General features: G+C 48.0%; 2 protein-coding genes across 2 annotated transcripts; both read right to left on the bottom strand.

Annotated features, from left to right (window-relative positions):
- Positions 1-4,498: 4,498 nt before the first annotated feature.
- Positions 4,499-12,593, bottom strand: LOC119179307 (uncharacterized). The gene is made up of 3 exons (XM_075869949.1): positions 11,328-12,593; positions 7,651-7,880; positions 4,499-6,129 (listed from the first exon to the last, which is right to left on the bottom strand). The coding sequence occupies exons 1-3, from the start codon at positions 12,212-12,214 to the stop codon at positions 5,246-5,248; spliced, it is 2,001 nt and encodes a 666-aa protein (XP_075726064.1). The 5' UTR covers positions 12,215-12,593; the 3' UTR covers positions 4,499-5,245.
- A 5,783-nt stretch (positions 12,594-18,376) lies between these two features.
- Positions 18,377-25,021, bottom strand: LOC142767381 (uncharacterized). The gene is made up of 4 exons (XM_075868910.1): positions 24,727-25,021; positions 23,260-23,433; positions 21,230-21,487; positions 18,377-18,992 (listed from the first exon to the last, which is right to left on the bottom strand). The coding sequence occupies exons 1-4, from the start codon at positions 24,891-24,893 to the stop codon at positions 18,716-18,718; spliced, it is 876 nt and encodes a 291-aa protein (XP_075725025.1). The 5' UTR covers positions 24,894-25,021; the 3' UTR covers positions 18,377-18,715.
- Between the last annotated feature and the right edge of the window lie 1,159 nt (positions 25,022-26,180).

Genomic DNA, 26,180 nt, shown 5'->3' with positions numbered 1-26,180 from the left:
GAGCTAGATACACGAGGCATATTATTGAAACCCTTTCTCGAGGCAACCTCACTTGTACGAAGCAAGAGGAAGAATCGGACGTCTTGAATCTGCGAAGCCGCGGTTGAAACCTCGAATTGATCCCAGTCGGAAGCCACGACAGGAGAATCGTCTAATGTGGACTCATGACAACCGGTATAGCTATAAGGCCACAACTCCGCGGCGCAGACTTTCACATACCAACGAGCCGAGTTAACCAATCTTTCTTGAACTTTGGTGCAGGAAGATGGTGCACAGTGTGTTTTTCAGCGAAAAGAAGAAAACCCGGCAGGCCTGCATGGAACGCGCGACACAGTCACAGCCGGCTTGCTTTTGTTAAACACCCTTTGGGTAATTGCTATAAAGCACAGTGCGCCATAAATCATCTTAACTTTTGTGCGTTAGAGACGGCATTCATTATCATGCTGATGCTGATGACCCCAGATAGATGGCGCTCACCTACAGAGGGGGATGGGCCAAGAACCGGGCGGCAGGATACTTAAATGAAACTAAAATGAAGTTGAGCCAGACTGAAAAATTAGTTTAGAGATAAAACTGCCAATAAACAAAAAATGGTTGCTGAGCAAGCGGTCAAGTCACTATGCCATCCTTGTCATTCTTGTGGTACTCGCTATACACTTGCAAAGAGATTTTGTGCATTTTTTATGCTGTGACTGACGACGATGAAGAATTACGTCTGAAATTTTTTTTTCTTTTCTTGGCCAATCTCCCAGATTGGGTGTGAGCCATGCTGTTAGGTAATCATCATCATCATCACCACCACCACCATCATCATCATCATCATCATCATCATCATCATCATTATTATTATTATTATTATTATTATTATTATTATTATTATTATTATTATTATTATTATTATTATTATTATTATTTTGAATATCCAAGGGATATTCAAAATACCTAAAGACGAGTACATACGCCTTCCCGGAAAACGTAGCACTAGATTGAATCATGATGCCCCCATTGAACCTTTTAGCACTCGCACTGACATCTTCCGGTGGTCATTTTTCCCGGATGCTATAGAACAATGGAATTTTTCACCCCAACATGTTATCAATATTACCCATGTGCAAACTTTTGACAGAGAAATTGATGCTTATTTTGGTAATGGTTGAAGTACTGCCTATTCTGTTTCCCTGTGTTTATTGCTTACTGGTTTTTTTAGGTGTTCTGTTTGTACTCATATTGTACTCCCTCCCTGTTATGACCCTAAAGCGAGGGTTGACAGTACTATGAAGGAAATAAATAAAATTATTATTATTATTATTATTATTATTATTATTATTATTATTATTATTATTATCGTCATCACTTGTAACGGGTGGTGCATTCGATGATTCACTCACTCTGTCGGGTGAAGCAGCGACTGCGACTCGTATATATATATATATATATATATATATATATATATATATATATATATATATATATATATATATATAAAACAGGTGCGGGTGAATGCCGGGGTCGGCACCAATATCGACTGCTTTCGGCGGCGTGTTCCTGGAAGCTGCGCCTTCGCAAACGCATAGCACATGTTGTTGGCCGGAACATCTCCGCGATCCCCATTCTCTAATTACTCGTTTCTTGGCCAATCCCTCAGAGTAGGTGTGAGCCATGACTTTAGGACATCATCATCATCTCTGTCAGCGGCCCGTAAGACCGGGCGGTGGGCGCAAGCCATTGCGAGGGTCTCTGACAGCAACGACAGCTATAGCGTCTGCACAATCATCACGGGGCTCCAATATACGCGTCTTCAAGGCCTCGCCACGGACTGCCACTGTGTACTAATTGAGCCGACGACTACGCCGCTGCAGATCCCGATCACTGAAGGCATCCGTGTGAACGTGATCCTTTATACGCTCGAGAGCACCACACACGAACTTGAGAAAACTCCGTGAAGCAGTGTTCTTTTTTTTTTTTTTTGGCAGACGCGTGGGGAGCGTTTGGGAGAGAGGAAATTTGGAACGCACCTAGTGCGCACTGCGAATAGACGTACTCCCTATATGCACTCTTAATTTCACCTCAGCAGCGAGATACGAGAGCCGGCTTTTTCGGTTCACACCGGAGAAAGGGGCATCACAAACTTCACTGACTCGTTATACGCAATTCCTATTGTGCGACACCTCGTTGTTATTTTGCTGTTCTGAAATGCTTTATTACTCATATTAACGCGATTCCTTTTCCCGGAATCAAGCCTCCCCATGCCCAGATTGGAACGGGATTTCAAGCAGCAGCGTGACGCAGTAGTTAGAGGAGACGGTACTCTGTTTTTCTTTTTGCTTAGTTTTTTTTTATTTCACGTGATAGTAGTTACGAATACCAGTGGCGGTGGACAACTATATACGGTGCACGTGACATTTTTGTGTTTTCATATCAGCTTTCACTGTAAAAAAATCGAGGGGGGGGGGGGGGGAGTGACCCATTCATAGGTCTGGTGGTCGCATGTTGATTTCCAACTGAGTGCGTGTTCTCCCATGTGACTATGAACTTCGTTCTGCCGAGCCTGAAGTGCGCCTGTACCAATTTCACCAGATGCCTGGTGGCAACACTTCTCTGCTTCCAGCAGCAGTGGTGCATGGTCAAATATTTCATTTCATTTTATTTCATTTTATTTCATTTCATTTTATTTCCTTAATGACCCGCGAGGGGGTATTACATAAGGGGTGGGTAATTATAAAGACAAAACATAGAAGCCAAAGATTTAACATAAAAAGTGCTTATTGATATTTTCTATGAACGATGATGGGCAGAGAATGGTTGCAATTTCACTGGGAAGGCCGTTCCAGTCTGGTGCGGTACGTGGAAAAAACGAGGCAGAAAAAGTAGAAGTCCGGGAACGTGGCCGAGCAACTTGAAGCAAATGGCTTGTGCGGTGAGATATGCGTGTTGCAGGAACGATATAAGGTGGGGCATGCAAGGTACTATGAAAATGTTTGTGGAACAATGACAGGCTGGCTATACGACGGCGAAGTTCTAGATCTGGTGAACCAGATTCTGCTTTCAATCCAGATATACGCTGACAGTGGGAGAGTATAAACAGTTAATAAGTCTAGCGGCCTGGGTTTGAAGCGATTCGATGGCATGTGTAAGATAAGACTGTCGAGGGTCCCAAATTGGCGATGCGTATTCTAGTTTAGGTCGAACGATGGAATTGCATGCTTGTAATTTTACGTGTTGTGGAGCGAGGCGTAAATGGCGTTTAAGGAAACCCAGTGTTTTATTTGCAGATGAAATGATATTAGTGATTGGTATGTTCCATGGAAGATCGCTACAAAAGGTCTTTCGGTCTTAACCACCAAGGCTTTGATGGGTTAAAGTACCCCCAGGGGTCTCAGCAGAATCATGTGGCGATACCTTTCGAGGTTAGGGTCCATAAACAACTGATGCCAGGTCACTGTACACGCAATATACCTCTACCCACTGGGAAAAACCTGTACGTGGGTTCGTTTTCGGGACTTGGAATTGAACTCGGTACCTCCCGCATTGGCATTGGATGCTCTAATCATGTAGCCACCACTGCTAGGCACTAGGAAGTGTAATTCAATCGGTAGCTGAAAATCTACCTGTCTAACAAACTTTTTTGAAATTTTCGATATAACGAAGAAATTTCATTTTCCTAGGAAATACCATATGCTCTGTATTGATCACGCCAAATTAGCGAACTGATCTACCCACCAAACACGTTTAAACAGTACTTCCTGAAATAACGAAGTGAAAGAGGGATCATTTTCCCGCCGCTTTGAACTAGAAGTCCTCGTTTTTATCTATTGGTCTTTTCAGAGTTCTAGCACTATTATTTCTTTTGACTAGATGCTGCACATTACGCTTCCATACTGGTTAGCCTACAGAGGATCATTTCAGGTTATATTGTTCAAAAATTTTTGATGTATGTATATACGGGGTTGTTATGCATTGGAGTCCAAACCGAACTTCATTGCTTCTACAAAGGCAACCAGTGGCAAAAGCAGCGAGCAAGCCAGGCTGACGCAATCGCCGCCATCGAAGTGACTTTGAAAAGAGGAAAAATGAAGAAATAAGCGCAGTTCCGCTACTGCCTCTCTCGATGAGGGCACCTCCACAGTTCAGCGCAGCCAATGGGAAGATGGGAAGTAAAGAGACAGAAGAAAGGGGGTAAGAGAAGTGTAGTGAAAGGCATTCGATCACTCGCATCACGCACGTGCGTAAGAAACCAAACGCAGCACACGCAATCCACCGAAAGACCGCCGAGAAGCCGGAGGTGTAGCGATGCACCCGCGAAGGGAGAAATCACCGTCATCGGCGAGTCTTACGCAACGCGTGGCAAGCTTCCTCCACCGACGAGTTCGATTCCGGCCCGGTGATGCAGTCGACGTCGACTAGCGCGGCGCACTTACTCAACGCGTGGAAATTAATACCAATCACCCACGGTAGCAATTATAGTGTAGTATTCTAGTACACTATAGTGCAATCTAGTGGGGCGGCTCCTGATTGGAGGCTACTGACATAAGCGTTCCCGGGGCCTACAAAAGAACCAAGCGGTGCGACTACAAGCAGCAGACGAAAGCATAAGAGCGTCCGAGGGCATCTGAAGACATCCCGGCTCTTCGTCGCACATCAGTGCGAGCTCCTTATGCTGTCATCACCGGTGCCGAATATGTAACACCTCTATTTATGCTGTACATAAATGTTGCCTCAACACACCGCCACTCCGTCCATCAGCTCTGTGCAGAAGAAGCCACGAACTAAGACACGCATTACCCAACAGTTGTGACAGCGACACGAGTCGCAACACGGTACTTCGAAAAACTTCTCATATAGCACTTTACAAATTTGTTAATACACGATACGTAGTAATTGAGGGTTTGGTGTCAGTGTACCATTTCGAAACATCTGCGTTAATTTAGGAATTACCGAAACCCATGTCTTAGATTCAGTACCACTTGAAATATGCTTTGCGATATACTTAGACATAAATTAATGACTCTAAGCTAATTTTTCGTCGCGATTCCATGACATACACAACAATAGACACAGCTAAAATGTAGCCGCGAAAGCCCGTGCCATCACCTCGAGCTCTGCCCTTCGGAGCTAAATGGACCTCCGGCCAAACAGCCGGAGAACGCAGGGTTCGCGAAAAGTACAAAACGTCTACCACGAACTCTCGTTCTCACGGACACGCCGAGAAACACTGTTCATCGATGCGGCAGCTGAGGCATGTTGGTTAGAGCGGCGTCAAGTAGGCCAACTGTATCCTGTGAGCCAGGAGTACGCAGATGCCGACGCCCACGTGCCAGATCTGGTGGCTAGAGCCCAGGTAGTCCACCCTGCCCGGCCACCTCCGCTCGGGAAACCTGGTGACGAAGACGCACAGCGAGAGGGCCAAGATCAACAGCACGGTCACGTGACCGGGCAGCGTGCGAGCCACGAGCACCGGGTTGCCGTAGAAAAGGGCGTAGTGCGCCAGCGGGAGCAAGCTGTAGAGCGAGAACCATCCCATGGCTCGGACCCTCGCCACGTCGTAGTGCCGGTCTACGTACCGGGACGACGCGGCGAGCACGAACGAAGGGCCGGCGGCGATGAGGGCGCCCACGACGTGCGCCAAGCGCCAGGAGCCGCGAAACTGGAGCGCCGTGAATCCCACGACGTAGGCGACGATGCTGAGCCAGACGCCGGCGAAGTCGAGCCGGTACCAGGCGCGAGACTCGGACATGCAGTTGAGCGTGTGGTACGCGGCCGACAGGAACAACGTGGCGGCGTACGAGAGCGTCATGACGGTGACCAGAGCTCGCTGCCAAAGTACCGCGCCAGTAAAGCGGCCTCCGGCGTTGTCTTGAACCAAGAGGGCGAGGAGGTACGCGAGCGGCAGCAGGTTGCTCCAGATATTCACCGTCTCGTTGTGCCACTGTAGCAGGCTCAGGAGGCATTCGTAGCGGCTGCGGCAACGCCGGTATCCCGTCAGGATGTGAGGGCTGGTGTACTGCTCGGGAGGGACGTCTTCGAGGCGGCACAGTTGGCGACCCGTTTCCGTACGCGGGGATAGCGGGAAGCGCCTCGAAGCCCACCACTGTCGTAGTGGGTGGGCGGGCGCGAACAGGAGCTGCATGGCTCATATACGGTTGCGTAGCTGCTGTACAGCTGTGCTGCGCGGCAAACCCTCGGCGTTCAGCTATTCTTCCGAGGTCCTACCTTGGTCGTCTAGGAGCTGCCACTGCTGGTACGCTGATGGCGATCTTGGCCTATAGGGCCCTACAGCTCGAGACCTGCGCAAGCGCGCTTCTTCTCCTCCTCCTCATCTAATGGGGCATAGTCAATGCGCGCTTTATTATTTGTTTGTTTGAGCCTTTTACAATATGGCACACACCCACTCTGGGGGATTGGCCACGATTTCGTAGTTTTAAATTTAGTAGATTCTCATCAATCGTCTTCAGGCTCACTGCCACGGTAGAGCGAAGCATGCGTGACCACGACAGCAATTCCCACGCACAAACTTACGCATACCATTCCCTAAACAGCCGAATTACTTCAGTGTTTAGATGCGAAGCAGCTGTTTGGTGGTGGTTGTAGTTAGAAGATGAGAAAAGGCACCTAATTTCTGCAACCCGGTCGGGAGCACGGCGCAGTGCCTAAAAGCAGCTGTTTGAGTATCCTGTGTAGCACTGTCCCTCCGTACGAGTGACGTCAAGCTCCCCTCGCGGTGTGCGCTGACGTCACCGTCTCCATCGCCTGCCGCGCATTCGCTCCGCTACCGCAACCGCCTCTCGCTACACCACCGACTCGTCGGTTCACGCGCAATAAACCTGCTGCGCGCCTAACGTACGCGTTGACACAAGTCTGTACGTGTCACCTCTCTGACGCTTCGTCCTCTCCTCTGCTCGCAGCACTCGAGTGGTAACATTATTTCGGTTAGAGGACACCGGAAGACTCTGGAAGACGGGAAAAGCTCACGCTCTTTCCCTCCTTCGGACATTTATAAGACAACCTGGTGCAGCCAGGTATTAGAAACTAACAAGGAAAAAACCGCAAGGATAGCTCGCCGCATTAGGCACCCTCCTCTGCCGCCTCTCTAATTGGGCATGGACCAGATGCTAATTATGAAATGGTCGTCCAAAAAGGTCCATCATCTCGTATGGTTGGCTTGAGGTGAACCACACGGACGACTTCGGGTCGCGTACGTCGTCGTGATGTGCCGAAGTTACCATCGGAGACAACCTTGCAGATTAGTTGGCCAACACTCCGTTGAATTCCGCAGGGTCTTCTGGCCCTAAAGAATTCAACGTAGTATCTTCGCAGGAGCTTTTCAGCGAGTCCGCGACGTCACAGTTGTCGTCCGAACCGACACAAGATCACCTGGGTGATAGTTGGCTTCGCGGCGGCAGCGGTTGTTGCGTCCGGCACTCCAGTGAGCAGGCAGGCCGCCTCTGCACGTTGTAAGTACCCTCAGAAGTCGGCGTTCAGGTCGTCATTTTTTATACGCTTGGAAGCATGGCATCTAGCATCGTAGTCATTCACGTCCGTAGACAAGTTCGAACGGGGTTATCTGCGTAGTTTCTTGGATAGCTCTGTTGTATGCGAACATGATAGGGAAGTTCTTGTCCCACATCATATGCTCAACGTCGACGTACTTACTTAGCATGTCCGCTATAGTCTTGTTCAGGCGTTCGGTAGGTGCGTTCGTCTGGCAGTGGTAGACCGTGGTCTTCCGGTGGGTGATACATGTTGTTGTAACACAAGACTCCTTGCACGACTCTGCAGTGAATGCCGTGCCGCGTTTCGCGATTCGGACCTCAGGGGCTCGAAGTCTCAGATTGGTGGACGAAAAGTTTGGCGACTTCTTCTGCAGGCTCTTTAGGCGGTCACTGCGTAGCGTGTCATGTAGTCAGTGGCTGTAAAAATCCACTTGTTCCCTGCACGTGACGTACGGCCCAAGAACTCCGCCGATCTGTTGTAGGAGCCTAGATGATACGGCGATCGGCTGCAAAAGTGCGATGGGTTTATAGTCGGCGGCGTTTTTCAGCGCTGGCAGTCTTGGGATGATAACGCTGCGAGTCATGCCTTCTGATTTATTACCTTAAGTGTTTAGTTTCTGGCATCTGGTCCCGCCAGGTTGTCCCATAGATTTCTTGTATGCCACACATGATATCTGATCTGATAGGGACAGAGTTTCACCCTGTCGTCACGGGATGAATGTTATGTCTACACCCGGTGCCTGTCGTCACGAGGCAGCCATTTTGACTCTCCGGTGCTTCAACGCGGATGTAAAAACGCTCGCACTGAAGCGAGAGAGTGACCTGCGTTGTTCCGCCTATGATCGCCTGTGCGCGTTGCTTGGCTGGCTGTTCCTTATTCCTTAACCGCTTGCATTTTTCCTTGAGTCTTTTGCGGAGCACAAATTTGTTCCAATAAACTTTGTTTGCTAAACTAACCCTATGTCGTTTCTGACTACATGACAGCACAATGTGTGCAGTACCAGGGGGGTGACACTCCAAACAATGTATCCCGAACTGTTCTCAAGGCCGGACTTCTGCGTGTGTGAAGGTTATGTGGACTTAGAGTACGCCCATAAAGCGTGGTGAAACGCTGAAGTTGTTTAAAAATAAAGCGAAGGTATCAATGTTAACACGTATACCGAGTTCCATTATTCACATCCTAAGTTGTTTCTAGCAATAAATTCCTGAAATGCAAATATATTGTGTGGCTTATCGTGGGATTTTTTCTCCTGTAAAGTTTTTTAACAGGTAAGAAAAATAATTCACTCTTAATATTGTTGATCACTTCTTCCTTGACGAGAATAATTACCGTAATTTACCAGCACACCGTTATTTTCTTTAGAAGCACTGAATGTATCAAAATCGCGAAATTGATGGAAAAGCATTTTTGGTCTTAACAGTTTTTACCATTTTTTCAGGTGAACGGATTTTTTTTTTCGGAAAACTAACTTCGAAACCATTGTTCTCGCTTAGTGCGCCACACTTCAACCCATATATGCTCAAACTAGGAAAACTAACAAAACTAATTTATTTCCCCAAAATGATTGCTTGTACGACCTCAGAAAAAAAAACTGTTTCCAACAATGGTTTTGAAGCCCTCCTACATGTAGGACACCAATGTTTCCTACACCTCGAACAAAATTATTAGCGCCTATCAGTGTCATACGAAAGTTACTGCACACCCAATAACTGACGAACAATCGACACAAATATTTGCAGCATCGAGAACAATTGGACTCTTTATGACATATATTTTTTCTCGGTATGGGGCTCAGCTGCACGCACGTGAAATAGCTATTTTGGGACTGAAACACGTGACTATTTGTAGCCCAGCAATAGCCTAGACATGCATGTGATGAGGACAGGGCTTTGGGAACACACCTTGGGTCGCGCTACCTTTTTTACAGGTATAACATTCGAGTTTCACTGAAAAGTTTCAGCGTCCTACTTGTAGAATACTGGGCATATGTGGGTTAAATTTCCACAATATCTGAAATGGTGACTAGGACTTCATGTTCGATTTTACCTGGACACGCCTCATTTTTGCGTGTCATATTCGCATCGTCGCACCGTGAAGCACCCTTCGTTATGACAATACCGACGTCTGTGCTTTAGCGTGAGTGCTGATGTTACCTCAAACCATATATTATTCAGTGCACTACTAGACGCCTGTGTAGATTGCTTTCCTAATAATAATCTTTTTTTTTTGGGGGGGGGGGGGGGTTAAGGTTCTAAAACCATGTCACATGACAATAAGAGACGCCGTAGAGAAGGACTAAGAAAATTTCGATCACCTGGGATTCTTTACACTGCACCTAAATCTAAGCATACGGGGTCTCAAGCATTTTCGCCTACATCGAAAGTGCGTCGGCCGCGACCTGCAGGTCAGCAGAGCGCCACACCGCGGCGCGTGGACGACTTTCGTGGCGAGCTCATGATGCACACACAAATAGTGCCCTTAACCTCGATCCATACCGTACCACTTGCCTCAAAGTAAAAAAAAAGCATATCTGCTTCAGCAGTAGGCTATACGCGCGAAGAACATTGTGGATTAATAAAACAACATTTCAGCCTACAGCACAGCCGGATCTGGTAGTGCTCATCTCATAGTGATGATGTTGTTACGCAACAACGTACATCTAGTTTTCACGTTTGCATGCTTTCTAAATATGTGACTATATATGAAATTTCTACATATGTTTATTGAGTACTACGCTTACTCGACTTATGACGTTATGTTCATTCTTTTCTGCCAAATTTTAATGAGTTTCTGTGGGAAGGTTTGCAACAAAATGGTAGCGGTTTGTTTCTCGTTTTAAATGTGAAGCGTTTCTTAGCCAACCGCAGGCACATTGAGCGTTTTATCTATGTTGCGTGGTGTTCACATGGTCACACTATAAAACGCATATAGAATACTTACGTCTGTGCTGCAACGCAAGTGCCGACATCACGCCAGACCACTCGCTATCCACTGCTGTCACCATGGTAGGGAAATTCCTGCTGATCCCACAATTTAACGTCGATATACATCATATAACGCCTACCTCAAAGCAAGAAAATGTGGCATATACAATTATACTCACCGGTTGCTTCGCATGAAACATTTTCACCAGGCGTGGGGCCTGCCGAATTTTTCTTAACGCGTCCGCCACTTCACAGGAATCCGCAGAACCGATTGGAAACACTTTTGGCACAATATAATTATACGAGGTATATGAGAATAACTCACTCTATAGATCTTCTCCCAGGAGAGAAAAACCGCCGTCATGCTGGGATTTAGCACGGGAGTACAAAGGCCCACGTCACAGCCTCTGCAAAGTATAGAAATCCCGACTCTTTGGCACAACACGGAGGCTTATGGTGGCGCTCAGGGAGCCACCTGTGAAAAAGTCTATGTATAGCAGTTGGGGATTTGATGCCAGTCTGCCATTCCAGCACCTCCAGTCAGAAGTTAGTCGCTAAACTACAGGTCAACATTGGATACAGTACTGCTTGAACAATCAATTGAAAGACATATATTTAAAAACAAATTAACGTTCGTCATCTAAATGTTCGTTGCAAGACCAACGCGACCCACACTGCAATCTGAACGCTGTCATACAGTTTTCGTCGAGGGAGAGTCAACATTGCCGCTTTCTGCGCTGTGCTTCGAGGCAAAATGGGCCTCCTTCGTCCAAACTAAAGCCAAACAGCCGAGGTAAGCAGGGCTCGCACGTGTGCAGGAGGACGTGAAAGGTCTACCGCGAACTCACTCTCAACACACACAGACGCCAAGAAACACCGTTTGTAGAAGCGGCAGTAAAGGCGCACGTTGGCTAGAGGGGCGTCACGTAGGCCAACTGTGTCCTGTGAGCCAGGAGTACGCAGATTCCGACGCCCACGTGCCAGATCTGATGGCTCGAGCCCAGGTAGTCCACCCTGCCCGGCCACCTCCGCTCGGGAAACCTGGTGACGAAGACGAACAGTGAGAGGGACAGGAGCAACAGCACGGTCACGTGACCGGGCAGCGTGCGAGCCACGAGCGCCGGGTCGCCGTAGAAAAGGGCATAGTGCGCCAGCGGGAGCATGCTGTAGAGCGAGAACCACCCCATGGCTCGGACTCGGGCCGCGTCGTAGCGATCGTGTGCGTACCGGGACGACGTGGCGAGCACGAACGACGGGGTGGCCGCTACGACGGCACCCACGACGTGCGCAACGCGCCAGGAGCCGCGAAACTGGAGCGCCGTGAATCCCACGACGTAGGCGACGACGCTGAGCCAGACGCCGGCGAAGTCGAGCCGGTACCAGGCGCGAGACTCGCCCGTGCAGTTGAGCGTGTGGTATACGGACGACAGTAGCAACATGGCGGCGTACGAGAGCGTCATGGCGGTGACCAGGGCTCGCTGCCCGAGTCCCACGCCCAGGCGGGCGAAGCGGCCACCGGCGTGGTCTTCGACCAGGAGTGCGAGGAGGAAAGCGAGCGCCAGGAGGTTGCTCCAGATGTTCACCGTCTCGTTGTGCCAGCGCAGCAGGCTCCGGAGGCACCCGTAGCGGCTGCGACAGCGTCGGTATCCCGTCAGGATGTGGGGGTTGTGGCGCTGCTCCGGAGCCAGGTCTTCGAGGCGGCACAGCTTGGCGCCCGTTGCCGAGCGCAGGGATATCGGGAACCGACTCGAGTTCCACCACAGTCGTAGCGAGCGGGCATGCGCGAACAAGAGCTCCATCGCTCGTGCGGCGAAGCGCGATTGCGCGTCTATACGCGTTGCGCAGCTAACCCCTGGGCGTTGAGCTATTCTTCCGGGGTGCTGCCTTGCCCGTCGAGGAGCCGCTACTGCGTTGGCAATGGCCTTGGCCGAGGCCCTCACAGCGCGAGATCGGCGCGAGCGAGCGAGATGCACTGATTGTTTGTTTGTTTCTTGCCTGCCAACGCTGGCACATACCCACTCTGGAGGGATTGGGCCAAGATTCTCATCAGTCGTCGTCCTCCTTGGCCTAGAGTATCGAGCATCGGTGTATATGCAGCAAGGTCGAAAGCTCGCTGCCACGAGGGAAGTGGAACGTGCGTGACCCCGATAGTAATCGTTGAGTTTACCGATTGCATCGGCGTGCATATTATCGCGCTGGCGGTTCCGGTGAACGATTATGAAACCGCCCTCCGTATGTGCGAGTGGATCAGGGTCAGCCAAAAGGCGGAGACGACGGCCGCGAGTGGTTTTGCGTGCGCGCGCGACTACGTTTGGAGCGCGAATAAAGCGGCCGTGGAATTGACCGTGAATGAATAAGATGGCGACGGTGCATATTCGAATACTCACGCCAGCATTGTATACACTGTACGAAAACAACAATATGCTCAGGTGGTCGTCTGCGTATTTGAGAATCGGCGTGCGTTTAGCGTAATCTCTTGCGTAATCTGTCTCGTGAAAGCATATAGGAGTGCAATTCTAGCGGTTTCGGAAACCTGTTCCACACTCTCTATGTAACTTACGGAGAGAGAGAAAGAGAGAGACTCTTGATTAAGAAAGATAGATTTTTGCCGGCGTCTATATATCGCTGGCATGCTACCCTGTATAGGCATGGCGAAGGGGACTGAAATATTTCAGCAGAGAGAAAAGAAAAACACGAAAAAAAAGTTGTGACCAAGTGAACCAGATAAAACTATTTACATTATAGGGTATCAGCTATATATAGATCAAGGCTTTCCTATGCGAGATGTCGTATTATTAGAGCCTTCCGACAAGGCCTATATCGGACAGGTAATTGATCAATGATAGTTTGACCCGACGATGTTCGGAAGGTCCGCGCACAGGGCCTAAAATGTTGCGCAACGTTCATTGTTTGTGGCAGATCATGTCCATTTCTCGTTCGAACAGTTGTCTCTCATTGCGGTACGCGATGCATTGTAGAAGTATGTGCTGCGCTGTCTCTATGCTGCCACAGTTGTCGCAACATGGACTTGTGGTAACGTATACGGGGGTGATAATACTGCCGTATTTACACTCACACAACCGGCACTAGCTGTGGGCTAACTGTTGACAGTGATCGCTGTACTGGTAGCTCATGTTTGCTATCCGGTGTTAAAAATAATCGCTTTGTCTTTTAATGGGACAATAAAAGCCACCATGTTCCTTTATAGCTAAGTAATCGCAGAAAAAATTTCATGCTCTACAAGATTCTCTTGAATTCTCTTCAATGTTATTAACTTCAATATATGTGGATTCCGACCCAGGGCCCTTGATTCATTATTGGCTTCCTCCTAAGCCCCTTGATTCACCCTTAATTCACATTTAGGTCACCGGACGTTACACGCACTTGATTTTCTTTGTGTGTTACGTTGATTCACAAGTTATTGAAACAATTGATTCTGTCCTCATTAACGCTTTGGTCACCTGATCCAGCGGAAATCGTAAAAACAAAAGCAAAAAATCGTGGGTTACCCCTACCAATTCGAACAAAATTATGGCGAAAAACAAATTGTGCCACTCCTTTATGACAAAAAAGCGTAAGCAAGCTGAACTTAAATATTTATTTATTTATTTATTTAACAATAATGCCAATATCATCAGAGATTATAGCAGAGAGGGCATATGAAAGCAAATATTTGTTGACACAAAGTCATAATGAAGGAAAACACAAGAAAAAACCAGAGTTAAAAAATGACATACAAATCATAGATTATACATTGTCATTAAAGAACACACAATCAAACAATTTTAGTAATAGCAAAATCAGGAACTAGGTCATCGTTAAAGGCGACTGCAAAAATATAATGAATGCATTTGTAACATGGCGTAGGGACAACAAGTAGGCATTTTCATTGAACAACATATTCAAAGAATTTTATGAACAAGAAACTAATCGAAAAACATGTCACTTGAAATATAACAATCATAAAAAACAAAACTTGTGTATTAGTAACATGTAGTTAAAAAATGTCCTAATAAACTTGACACTAGTTTAAAATGTGCAAAGCTATTAATTTTTTTCCAGTATTCGAGAAAACTCGAGGAAAGACTGGAAGGTTGTCAATTATATAACTGATACGAAAAAAAAAATGCAAATAATCCCATACATGTAACGTTGGATCAGGGCACTCAAAGTGATGAAAGTGGCGGTGCAGCACGAACTGCTCATTTTACACGTTGTGGAGAATATGTGTCACCAGCTGACTTGCCCAGAGCTATGAACTTGGAAAGAAAGAGCCATGTACAACATCGCATGGAGTTTAAAGAGTAATAAAAAGCATACAAATGTCTGCGGTTCTGACGATGCTATAAGTTCCAATCAAAGACGTCACAGAGATTTCTTAGATGTTCACATAGTTCCCCCTCTGTGCTTAAAATAGCTTGAGTGTGCCCAATTCATCTAGGAGGAGCGGATCAAAGTACATGAAATTTCGCTACACGAGAGTACATTTGAAGTAGCTAGAAGATGATGATGATGATTCCCGGAAGAATAGCACAGCCCGCCACAGGTGATCGGACACAAGGCGGGCAGCTGTAGAATTTGTGAAATGAAATAAATAATAATAATAATCATAAAAAGAGAATACGATAGGAGAAAAGACGGCGAAGAATATGCTAAAAAGATAATATAGAGAGATACAAAAATGTTTTGATGATTTTTGTGGATTTTTGTGTTCTTTTAAAACTGAAATGAACATTTCGGCACCGATCCTCTTCTTTTTTTTTTACAAAGAAGTTATCTATAGTAGATTCGCACAAAAATGAGCAAGAGGAGTAATAAGACCTGAAGTGCTTTTTGAAGGATTTCAATACTTCCGAGAACAAAAAAAAAAGCTGCTGACAGTTCAGAATGGTGTGCCTTTCGCCACGAAGGACCACTCACTCTACAAGAATAGTAGCGCGAATACGCGTTATGCAACAAAGGACGGAGCCGACTGAAGCGAGAGCATGGTGTGAATTTTGTTGTAAAGTATTGCCACATTATTCATTATATGCGATTTTGAGCTGGCCGACCAGCTCTGGGCCGTTCGGAAAGCCGAAGGTGCCACTCGGATCCAAGGACCTCGAGTGGTCACCTGAGGAACCGCCATCATAATCGACGGAGAGTGGGAAGGGACAGGGTTTAATCCCCTTTTCCCCCACCTCGCCCGGAGAAAACTGCTGGACTTCAAGTAAAGTTTATTTATTCATTCATTCAACTTCTTAGACTTCAAGCCCAAATGAAAATGTGCCAACAAATAGAACAACCAAAACCAAAACTTATCTCTGAATACCTATGATAGTGGGCTGTATACATATTTTAGTCACAACTTAGATTTGGACATTTCACGTATTTTGGTGACACGAGCTCGTTGGCGAATAATTACTGGGCAAGCCACACTGTCAGTAGCAAAAAAAAAAAACACTTTTGTCTCAGTTTTACTGAGAAATTTGATTCTTTTTTATTTTAATATACTGTCTTCCTTTTACATCTTTTTTCTTTGTTTTGTAAGCAATAGTGCAGTTATTATTCATAGGACATTAAGGGCCAAACCTCATAAGCGCGAAAATGCACGCGAAAGCGACGAGCGACGCTATGAGCGACGAAACAGGGCGTTCGCGCGACGTGTCGCGTGCTCGTTTTCGCGCGATCGCTCGGTTCTCCAGATTTGGAAACCGTCGCTCATCGCCCGGAAGTGCTGGGCTCAAGCAGCCAATAGCGAAATACCGGAAAAGACGAAGACTACATAGGTGCACGTGACCCTGCCCGAGTCACGTATGCGCAACAAGAAATAACGCAATGTTTATTAAGCATGCGCATATAAAAAATGCTGCAAGGCAATAATAAACTCTTTCCGTTTCATTACACAACAATATATCTTATTTTTAAATTGGAAACCGCTCACTACGCGGTTTTCTTGGTGCGAGTTGACGGCCTCATGCCAGCAACAGTGGAATTCGCTCGCCGAAGCCGTCGCGTGAATGAGGTTTGCCTGCGCTAGCGACTGATTGTGCGAAGCCGATCTACGTCGCGTCGCTTGTCGCTGTCGCGTGCATTTTCGCGCTTATGAGGTTTGGCCTTAAATGTTTTCTTGGCTGATCCCCCAGAGTGGGCATGTGCCATGGATTCCAGGCTACAAACAAACAAACGAAAGCGGACCAGGCTGTTAACGTCCACCCATTGTTAACGAAGGCAGCCGTGGATATGTTGATTGATTGATTTCTGGGGTTTAACGTCCCAAAACCCCTATATGATTATTAGAGACGCCGTAGTGGAGGGCTCCGGAAATTTAGACCACCTGGGGTTCCAAATCTGAGTACACGGGCTTACAACATTTCGCCTCCATCGGAAATGCAGCCGCCACCACCGGGATTTGATCCCGCGACCTGCGGGTCAGCAGCCGAGTACCTTAGCCACTAGACCACCGTGGCGGGGTAGCCATGGATATGTCTGCACATTCTCTTGCACTGTATAGACCTGAGCACGTTCATCTCGAAACCAGGTGCCTAGCCTCCCGATGGCATATTCTCGCACGCAGACGCCATCTTGTTTTGAACTGCCAAAGCATGTAGCTGCGGCGCCAAGTTAACACGGCGAGTGGCATCTCGAGGACCTTGAAATAAGAGAGAGCGCCTATTCATGCCGTTCCTGCTTACAAGAATGAGTGCGAGAGGCAGATATTACTCGGCAATCTCTGCGAGGATCCCAAAACGACGCAGAAGTCGTGCCCCTCTGGTGTTTTCAGATTGCACACATTTCCACCCGCAACGATAAATGCAGAGCTCCGCCGCCTGTGGATAATTGCAATCAACCGAAAAAAAAAAAAACTGCGAGCAGAGTGTACGAGCATAGTCCTTCAATACGTTAAGTACACTTGCTGCGTTTATTTAAGGACTATGGTTTATTCAAGCGCTTCACCGGCTGTTTGGCTATTTGCGTGCGGTATATGCCTGTAGTATACGGCACCAAACGATTGCCGCGCTCTCAAAGGCCATGTGCCAAGAATAAGCAGAAAGCGCGGACTTCGACTCACTCGAACTGTGACGTGCCTCGACTGTCGCTGTTGGCAAATCTGTGCATTCAGCCGGCGTCGCCGTAGCACTATAAAACCTTGCAATGCTCAGGCTACATCACCTTCTCACCAGCTGCGTGTATGTTCTGATTGCCAGGCATGACTGGCAAATGATGAACACACGTGGTGCATGAGCGAAAGCCGGAGCGGGATTCTGGCGCTTATGGTGACGCCGGCTCACAGCACAAGTTTAGGCCTGCTGCCGTAAGACTTGGTGGTATGTGGGGTTTAACGTCCCAAAACCACCGTATGATTATGAGAGACGCCGTAGTGGAGGCCTCCGGAAATTTCGACCACGTGGGGTTCTTTAACGTGCACTAAATCTGAGCACACGGGCCTACAACATTTCCGCCTCCATCGGAAATGGAGCCGCCGTAAGACTTGGTCGAAAACAACGCTTTCTGCTGTGCACGTTTCTTTCCCGATAGTATACGTACTTGATGAAGTGGCTTCTGCAGTCTTAAAATGCACGTGCTGTAGATGCATTCCGCGCTGACTGAAGAGCGATGTCTTCTCGATGTGTCACGCGAAAACTTGACGAAATTTCAGGAGAGAAAAAGGGCGAAGCACGCTTATACGGTCGGACTCGGGGTATGAAATTTTGCGTTTGATTCGCGTGGCATACAGGGAGTTGCTTCGCTGAATTCTGGTCTATAGTGAACACAGCTCGCTGTGTTCTGGTGTATAGCACGCTATCCCGACGTTAATCGAGTGGCGCACACCGCAAGCTGAGGTGGATGTGCACCACCGAACGGAAAGTGAAATTTCTTGATATACCGCGTCGTTGCGTTTATCTAAGGACGGACAAGTGCAGCGATAGAGGACACAGAAAGCGACATCAAAGTAGGGTTCGCTGTCGTAGAATATAGTCGTTTCATAAAAGACCTGGGGTGTGCTGATCTGAAATTTAATCTTCACATTTCATCGCTCTCGATTTGGTATCACGAACATGCAAGCATGACGTTGTTCACAAGCGTGATCAGCTGCGGGATTTCAATACTTCGCGCTCATTTTCGGCTGATTTGCCGAATCGTGCCTATAGACGTTGAAATCTTGGGGCACGTCTTTTTTTATCTATCTAATCAGCCAACACGGATCGTCCGTTGCGGAACAATTTTGTAGGCGGCGGCTGGCTGTCCGAATTTCGTAGGTGGCACCAAAAGGGCGCACGGATCTGCACCATGCGTGCGTCAGTGTCGCGCGAATCCACCTAGCTGGCTTGCTGCGGCTGCGGCTCGACTTGGATGCTCTTGCGCCGCCGCACGAACGGAGAGGCCGGTGGTCCCTCGAGGAACATGGCTGCGTCCACGTGCGGCGTTGGCTTGTAGGCCGTCGGTCCGCCTTCGGATTCGGTCTGTCCACTGGGGTCCAGCGACCAGCCGCAACCGACGCGGCACGGGTGCAGGTCGTCCGCCTGCGACGAGACGCCGTCTGGTGCGTGCTGGCGGAAGCAGCGGCATGCGGGACTCGAGCTCTCCGACTCAGGCCTGCGATGGAGCCCCGCGGCAATTTTTAATCGTTACCTAGCTGCGGGCATTGGTCGTAAGTATACGAATTGATTTCATAATGGAATAATTGGAAGCGCAAACCAACGGGACACAAGAGGAGAGTCCTTGTGTCCCGTTGGTTTGCGCTTCCAATTATTCCATTATGAATTCGTACCAACTAGCCCGCCTGTCAACCCTACTGCAATACGAATTGATTGTTCTGGAAGGGTTTTGGTAGAGTACCGTTCATGCGCCCTAATACGACCTTGATCCCCCGCCAGCCATTGGTAATAAGCATATACGACTTTATTGTATATAACTAGAGTGTCTTAAACTGTTTACGACAAGTAGTGTCCTGGAGTGTACTATTCTGTAACACCCTAACCCGACCTTGACCTATCGAATGGCTCACCCAGATACCTCTTGTTAAACGCGGGTCAAACTTATAGTCCATACACAGGATGCGGATGTCGTTCAATACGTTCACGTTGGAATAAATGTCTGTTTAATGACAGTGTTTGACCACTTCAAAACATGAGGAAAAAAGTCGTGCTGGAGGCCGTATTCAATCTCGTGCCTGCCTTACACGCTTGTGGACGTCATGTAAACTTTAATCGATGACGCAGCTGCCACCAAAGGCACCAAAGGGGATGTGGAAGCAGCTGGGAGAGCACCCCGGACTAGGGAGAGGAGTGTCCCTGAGATCACTATGCATGTGAAAGCTTCATAAAATGAAATAAGTTTTCAGCATTGGCGTCGGCTAAGTGGTGCAAAAAGAGCACCCACCCTCCTCAAGCAACGCCAGCCCTTTCTCACCACCCAAGCGACTGCAGTGATTGAACCCTCCCAGACGGGCAGCAAAGGCCGCAGGAGTCCTGGACTGAGGACCAATCCACAAGCGTTCTGCAGAACAGCGCTTGGAAGAACAGTTCCAGAGCTAAATCAAGTTTTTCTTTCTCTCTCCCGGACGCAACACGGGTTTGCACTTTCCAGATAAAGTCCCGCTGATATCCCGTATGCTGGTATCAGTAATTTGTGCCTCGTGGGGCAAACGTGTCTCGCGGATAGGCCGCATTTAGGGTTAACAACTGACGAGTGCTAGGTGGTGTTGTACTCGCGTGCATGTTCATCATCATCATGGTTAGCACGGTAGCGACAGCAGTGATGTCTGGCGGCACATAAGACATGAATGGTCCTCTTTGGCGTGTGGCGGCTGGTGCGAACGCTCGTCTTCCGCGTGGGGTCCATGGGGACGGCTCCACGGGTCGTCTCCCGTGGGCCCCTCGTGGCGAGTCTAGCGTCGGAGACGCCTTCTTCGCGTTAACTTTTGTTTGCTATGTTGATTGAGTGTATTGGAATGTTGTATGAAGTTGTTTAGCACGCTCCTTCGCGTTAACTTTTGTTTGCTATGTTGATTGAGTGTATTGGAATGTTGTATGAAGTTGTTTAGCGCGTTGATCACTATTGATGTGTACATATCTTGCATTGACGTCACTGCGGTCACCATCTTCAGGTACCAGCTAGTTGAGATACTCCGTGAACTCTGGCTCGACTGCGTGCAGCGAGAAATGGTGACATCGGATTGGTGCCGGTTCCGCTTCCAATTCTTTCTGTTCTTCCTTAATGCTACTGGCGAACAGAAGGAAGTGGGAATAGCACAAAAGAATTCGAGGGAGGAACGACTCTCCGTCGTCCCTTGTGATGGCGCTCTCGAGTGCGACAAAATGTCAAGATGGCCGCCATCTTCAGGTAACCAGCGCTGAGGACCTGTCTGTGACGACACGTGCAAATCATATATACATTCGGCTGGCGATATTGTCGATGTAAATGTAATTCAATAAATGTTTGGTTTGGTTCGATCGCGTCAACTGTCTCCATGTGTTCTGAGAGCATGCCTCATTCTGAGACCACACAATTTCCACTCCAACGTCCCGAGAATGTGCCTAAGGCGGACACCACACAAGTTCGATTCTCTACAATGTTCTCGCAGAACCCTCCTGCCCACTACGCTCTCATGGACAGCAGCATGAGAGCACGTTATGTAGACAATAACGGGGTTCACTTTTCTCTTCGTTTCTCTTTAAGAACCACATAAGAAAAAGAAAAGAGCGCAAGATGTGAAAATCAGAAAGCGTATTCTTTTTCCATCGGTTTGACTTCACTGAGCAGAACAACTTGTTCAACACAACGCTCGTGGCGACGCGACAGCGTTCCGAAGCAAGCAACGTGTCACGAACCTGGTGGTGAAGTCCAGCGACAGCAGCTCTTCGTGGCTGAAGGCCGCGGGCGCCGACTGCGAGGTGAGTTTGGTGGCCGACGAGTGCGAGCCGGGCAGCAGCGACGACTCGCCAGAGTCCACGTCGACACGTGGCGCCGCGGCCACGGCGGGCATGGGCGCCTCGGCGATCTCGGCAGCCTGCACCTGCTGCTGCTGAGCGTTGGCGTCATCGGCCAGCGCGTTGTCCACCGTGACGTGGATACCCGTGCAATAGCGCCTGCATTCAGGCATACTCGTAGGTACAAGTGTGCAGTGTCGACCATGTGCATTAGGGTGAATACCTGGGCAATATTCACGCCCATAAAACTGAAACATTCATGCTTCCTCACGAGTGAAAGTGTACGTTATAAGATGTCCAATTTAAGACAAAAGTATTTCCCTGAATTATGAATTACACATCAGCTTCTATGAGTTATTCAATAGTAATTAGGTGCTAACTTCAGATTAGGACGGTTCTGTGCATACACTTTGAATCCAGAACTGAGTGAACTCACTTTCACCCATTCGGACAGATATTTCTGCTGCAAGCAAGTTCAAATTTATGCTCACCAGAATTTCACTGCTCCAACCTAACTGCATAGTGCCAGCTGGTTTCCACCACACAACTGGTCAACACACCAGATGGGCCTCAATTATAACCAATTGCTTCCAGCAGAGCTGACAGGGTTGCAGTTTGAACCCAGGTAAGTTCAGCTACTTCCAGCACAACTGGTCCTGGTACCAGCTGGTTTCCAGTTGGCTTAGCCAGTTGGTCTCAGCTCAAACCAATTCATTTTTCAGTTACACCATCCCCTTGGCCATTGGTTCATGGGGATTCAAACACACCGTAATTCCGTACAGCCAGGCTCCCTCAGCCATTCATTCATCGATGTACCAAAATAATGATTAACCCGGCGAGCCCGGACTCAAAAAAAAACTATATGCAGACGCGGACTCATTTGGTCTCAGGATCACCAATTTTTTTCCCAGACGTAACTTCCGGGGTCGCTCTGAGCCCTTCTTTCTCCGTGGCTCCAAGTCTGTGAACGATCCTAAGGAGTTTGCATACCCATTGGTTTGCATGGAGCTCTTCTCATGATCGTCTTGCATCATTGTCCTCTACTCCACGTTATTCTTGACATATACTGTCCTATGAAAAACGACGCCGCGGCGAGATTTGTTTGCGTTTCGGCTGCCCTTTCATTCAATCGAGTTTGTGTCCTTTATAGCTTATCTATAAGGGCAATTTACCTTCGTCGCGTGCAGCTCTTATTTATAAAGCTGCTCGCTTAGCACTTCAAGATGACCAGCTTGCGCGCTATCAGCCCGACATACAATTATCGACAAGACAGCACTCCCTCAGTTTTCAGTAATGAGAACGTCAGCAGGGCAGATAATGGTTATTGCTTGGTGAACAAATACGCCCCGGAGCTATAACAATAAGAGCATTGCCCCGAAGGGTATAGTTGTTTAGGAGTTGTAGATAAGATTGATCTATGGAAGGCTACAGTCGGTTATCCGAAGAAGAAACGTCATCTCCGCCCACAACCATCGATGTGTCTCCCACGTATAATTTGCACAAGAACTCCACGCAATAGCGTTTAGTCATTTTCATGACTCAAGCATTTCTCGGTTGTTGTAGTTGAGGTTTCCACACATGCACACTTTATGTAGCTGGTTTAGGTGTGAAACTTGAACTTTGTAGTGAAATTTGCGGGGTGTTATCGCTACTCAGTAAAAGATCTTGTTTTAATCAGTTACGACGGACCTCTTTTTATTAACCGAGAAAATGCACACTTTGTTCGAGCAACGACCAGCTTGCACGACTGTGTTTCTCAGGTCAAGAGATAGCGCGCCGAGAACACACGTTGAGAAAGAGTGTTTGTGTGTTGCATGCACTTTGCGAAAATGCGAAAACGCCGCAAGGTTTTACGGCCTTGAAGACCTTCATTGTTGCGCCCATCAGAGTAAGTGCACTGAAATCGTAGCTCCGGGAGACGGAACACAGACCTGAGAATCTGCAGGTGGAAGAGGAAGAGGACTGCGCAGTGCAGGACCTGCAGCGGCTTGCTGTTGAAATAGAAGCTGGACACGACCCGCGTGCAGTCCACCAGGAGGAACCACAGGTGGAAGGCCATGTCCAGAAGCCAGATGGCCACCTCGAGCAGCACGCCGGAGCCGGGCCTGTGACGTCGCAATTAAGGCTGAAATATTCGCTGCAATACCGGCAGTTCACGGACGCGTGTTATCGCGTCGCCGACTACTAAAGGAACCAACATTGGGCCAGAACACGTGGTCAGATTCGGGAGGAAATGAAAGAATCGTGCACTATAGTGACAGAATCAAGCATTCTTTTTGCGAGATAAGTATGACTTGATTTCTTTAAAACGCGTGTAAGACTAACAAAAACCGGTATGTAGCGCAGCCTAGCGAAAGAGCCTTGAAGCTTTGTTATGAAGTCAATTACTATGCTGTACGTAATCAAGTAGCCTGATGCTGTCATATGCGCCACAATTTGTCCTAAACAATGTATATTGTTGTTTAGCCCCGCTCCATTCCATGCTGCTTCTTAGGGCCGTTCCACGCGCTTCTCGCACAGCCGCAACGCACGTACCGGGACCCCTACCGCACGCAAGCGGGGGACAAATGGGCCAATTGGCGACGCTCTTTCACCCTCCGCAGCGTCGCCAATTGGCTTATTTGTCCCCCGCTTGCGTGCGGTAGGGGTCTCGGTACGTGCGTTGCGGCTGTGCGGAAAGCGCGTGGAACTGCCCTTAGGTAAGGGCCTTTACACGTGGTGCCCGCACAGCCACAATGCACGTACCGGGACCCCTGCCGCACCCAAGCGGAGGGGAAAAGAGCGTTGCCGATTCGCTTACCCCCCCCCCCCCCCCCCCTTGGGTGCCCCAGAGGTCCCTCCTCGTGCGTTGCGGCTGTGCGGCCAGCGTGTGTAAAGGCGCTGCACGGTGACAAGTGGCGCTGCCTTAGCGGCTGCCAGCGAACCGCAGCGCAGGCGTGTGGAGTGCATGCGTACGCAGTAAACCACAAAACTTTAACCGTTCTCGCGCCCACTATTTGCAGCGTGTGTTGTCACGTGTGTATGCGACCTTATATTCCCCGAAGATAAAAAAAACATGATTACAATTATTTTGCGGTGTTTTCTATGTTACAATTCCATCATTAGACACTCTTAGCAATAATATTTCCGTTGGGTTGAAGAACATAGATGTCGGAGGTGACCCTAATCCTTTCTTCAAGCTGCACGCTGTAGCTTCACGGTTCTAATTCTTCGCATGACTCGGAGAAAGCGCAACTACTGGTGCCACGTGAGCTTGTCACAACTATAGGTACGTTAATGTTGACTGACCCACCCTCACTTAACTCACGTCTGTCCCAGCACTCATCGTCATGTTGGCGATTTTCACGCGTGATTCGGTGAAGGCGAAACCACCGTACTGTGAACGGCTCCCAACTCACCTCAGCCGCACCACGTGGAAGTGCAGCAGAAGGCACTTCTGGACGAGGCTGGTCACTTCGTCGGTGCTGTCCAGACCCAGGTAGACAGTGTGGGCGATGACCACGAGGGCCGCCACCGCGGAGCCAAGGTGGTAGCCCTCGTCCATGACGCCCAGGATCATGTCCATAGCTCCATCATCGTCCTCTTCTCCCAGGAAGGGTCTACGGACACCAGCCTGCCGCCCTGCTCCTTCTTCTTATCTCCAGCTCATGATGATGCTGGTTCTGGGATGAATGGCACTTACCCACTCGTGGGGTGGGGTGGGGAGCGCAAAGTTGCAGCATCCCCCAGTTGATTCCCCAGCAATCTTCTTGGCTTCTGTGCATATGCTTATGGGGATGCGGCTCCTGGAATGAGTGACTTCTATCCAGTACCAAGAGCAGGTGGTTCATGTATTTTCTTCATTCTTTTTCATGTCTTACTAGAGGTTACGGAGTCAGTTTGAAAGCAAGAGGTATCAAGGACCAATTTTGCACTTTAGACAAACAAAAAATCATTGGGGCATTCCGTGTATCTAATACTATATTGTAGTACACTGTATCTAGGCCGTAATGACGCTGTACCATATTGAGGAAATACACATAAACACGTACACAAGAAGGTGGTACACACGGACGAGCGCTGGTCAACTGTGTGTTATTCGAAATCACATTGCCGCACCCACACAGAACTTCCGACACATGCGCATTCCATTTATCCTTACATCCCTTAGGAAGTAACGTTTTTATAAAACTTTTGCCAGTATACAAACTGGGGAGAGTTTCAGAGAATTTTTTTTTACTTCTAGGGATTTTTTTATCCCGCGAAATACATCTCGATGAAACCATAAACTTTCTTGTCTTCATACTAATATCCAACCAGAAAAAACACTAATTTCCAACCAGATGACGTTGGCCAACCTGTTCCACCAGTGCTACCACGCTATCTTCCTGGGAAAAAATGACATTTTTTCCCAATGCGTCAGTGCGGTAGATAATGATGGGCAAATAAAAGAGACCTGTCAGGTTAAGCTCATGAAACTCTTTGTTGAGTGCAAGACTTATGTTATTCACTGCGTTCCACTTGCCTATGGCAAAATTTACATAATGCAGACGGAAAGACACACACACACACACACACACACACACACACACACACACACACACACACACACACACACACACACACACACATATATATATATATATATATATATATATATATATATATATATATATATATATATATATATATATATATATATATATATATATATATATATATATATATATATATATATCGTAATCATATGGTGGTTCTGGGACGTCAAACCACCCCACATGTCATATTCCAAAAAAAAAAAAATCCCAGCGTTCGTTCGTTCCACCTTCTTCTTGTGTACATGTTTGTGTATTCACTGGAACTCTATCTTGGA

This window comes from Rhipicephalus microplus, chromosome 7, assembly GCF_043290135.1.
Source record: "Rhipicephalus microplus isolate Deutch F79 chromosome 7, USDA_Rmic, whole genome shotgun sequence".
Classification (NCBI taxonomy): domain Eukaryota; kingdom Metazoa; phylum Arthropoda; class Arachnida; order Ixodida; family Ixodidae; genus Rhipicephalus; species Rhipicephalus microplus.
Note: the sequence above shows the minus strand (reverse complement) of the source record. Positions and strands in the feature narration are given on the sequence as shown.

Coding starts and splice junctions, on each gene's coding strand:
- LOC119179307 (XM_075869949.1), bottom strand. CDS start 12,214: ATGGAGCTCTTGTTCGCGCATGCCCGCTCGCTACGACTGTGGTGGAAC. Junction 7,881..11,327: donor GCCTACGTGACGCCCCTCTA/GCCAACGTGCGC, acceptor CACGCTACGCAG/TGACCGCCTAAAGAGCCTGC. Junction 6,130..7,650: donor GACTATAGCGGACATGCTAA/GTAAGTACGTCG, acceptor ACCGTATATGAG/CCATGCAGCTCCTGTTCGCG.
- LOC142767381 (XM_075868910.1), bottom strand. CDS start 24,893: ATGGACATGATCCTGGGCGTCATGGACGAGGGCTACCACCTTGGCTCC. Junction 21,488..23,259: donor TTCCACCTGCAGATTCTCAG/GTCTGTGTTCCG, acceptor GCCTGAATGCAG/GCGCTATTGCACGGGTATCC. Junction 18,993..21,229: donor TCGCTGGACTTCACCACCAG/GTTCGTGACACG, acceptor GCTCCATCGCAG/GCCTGAGTCGGAGAGCTCGA.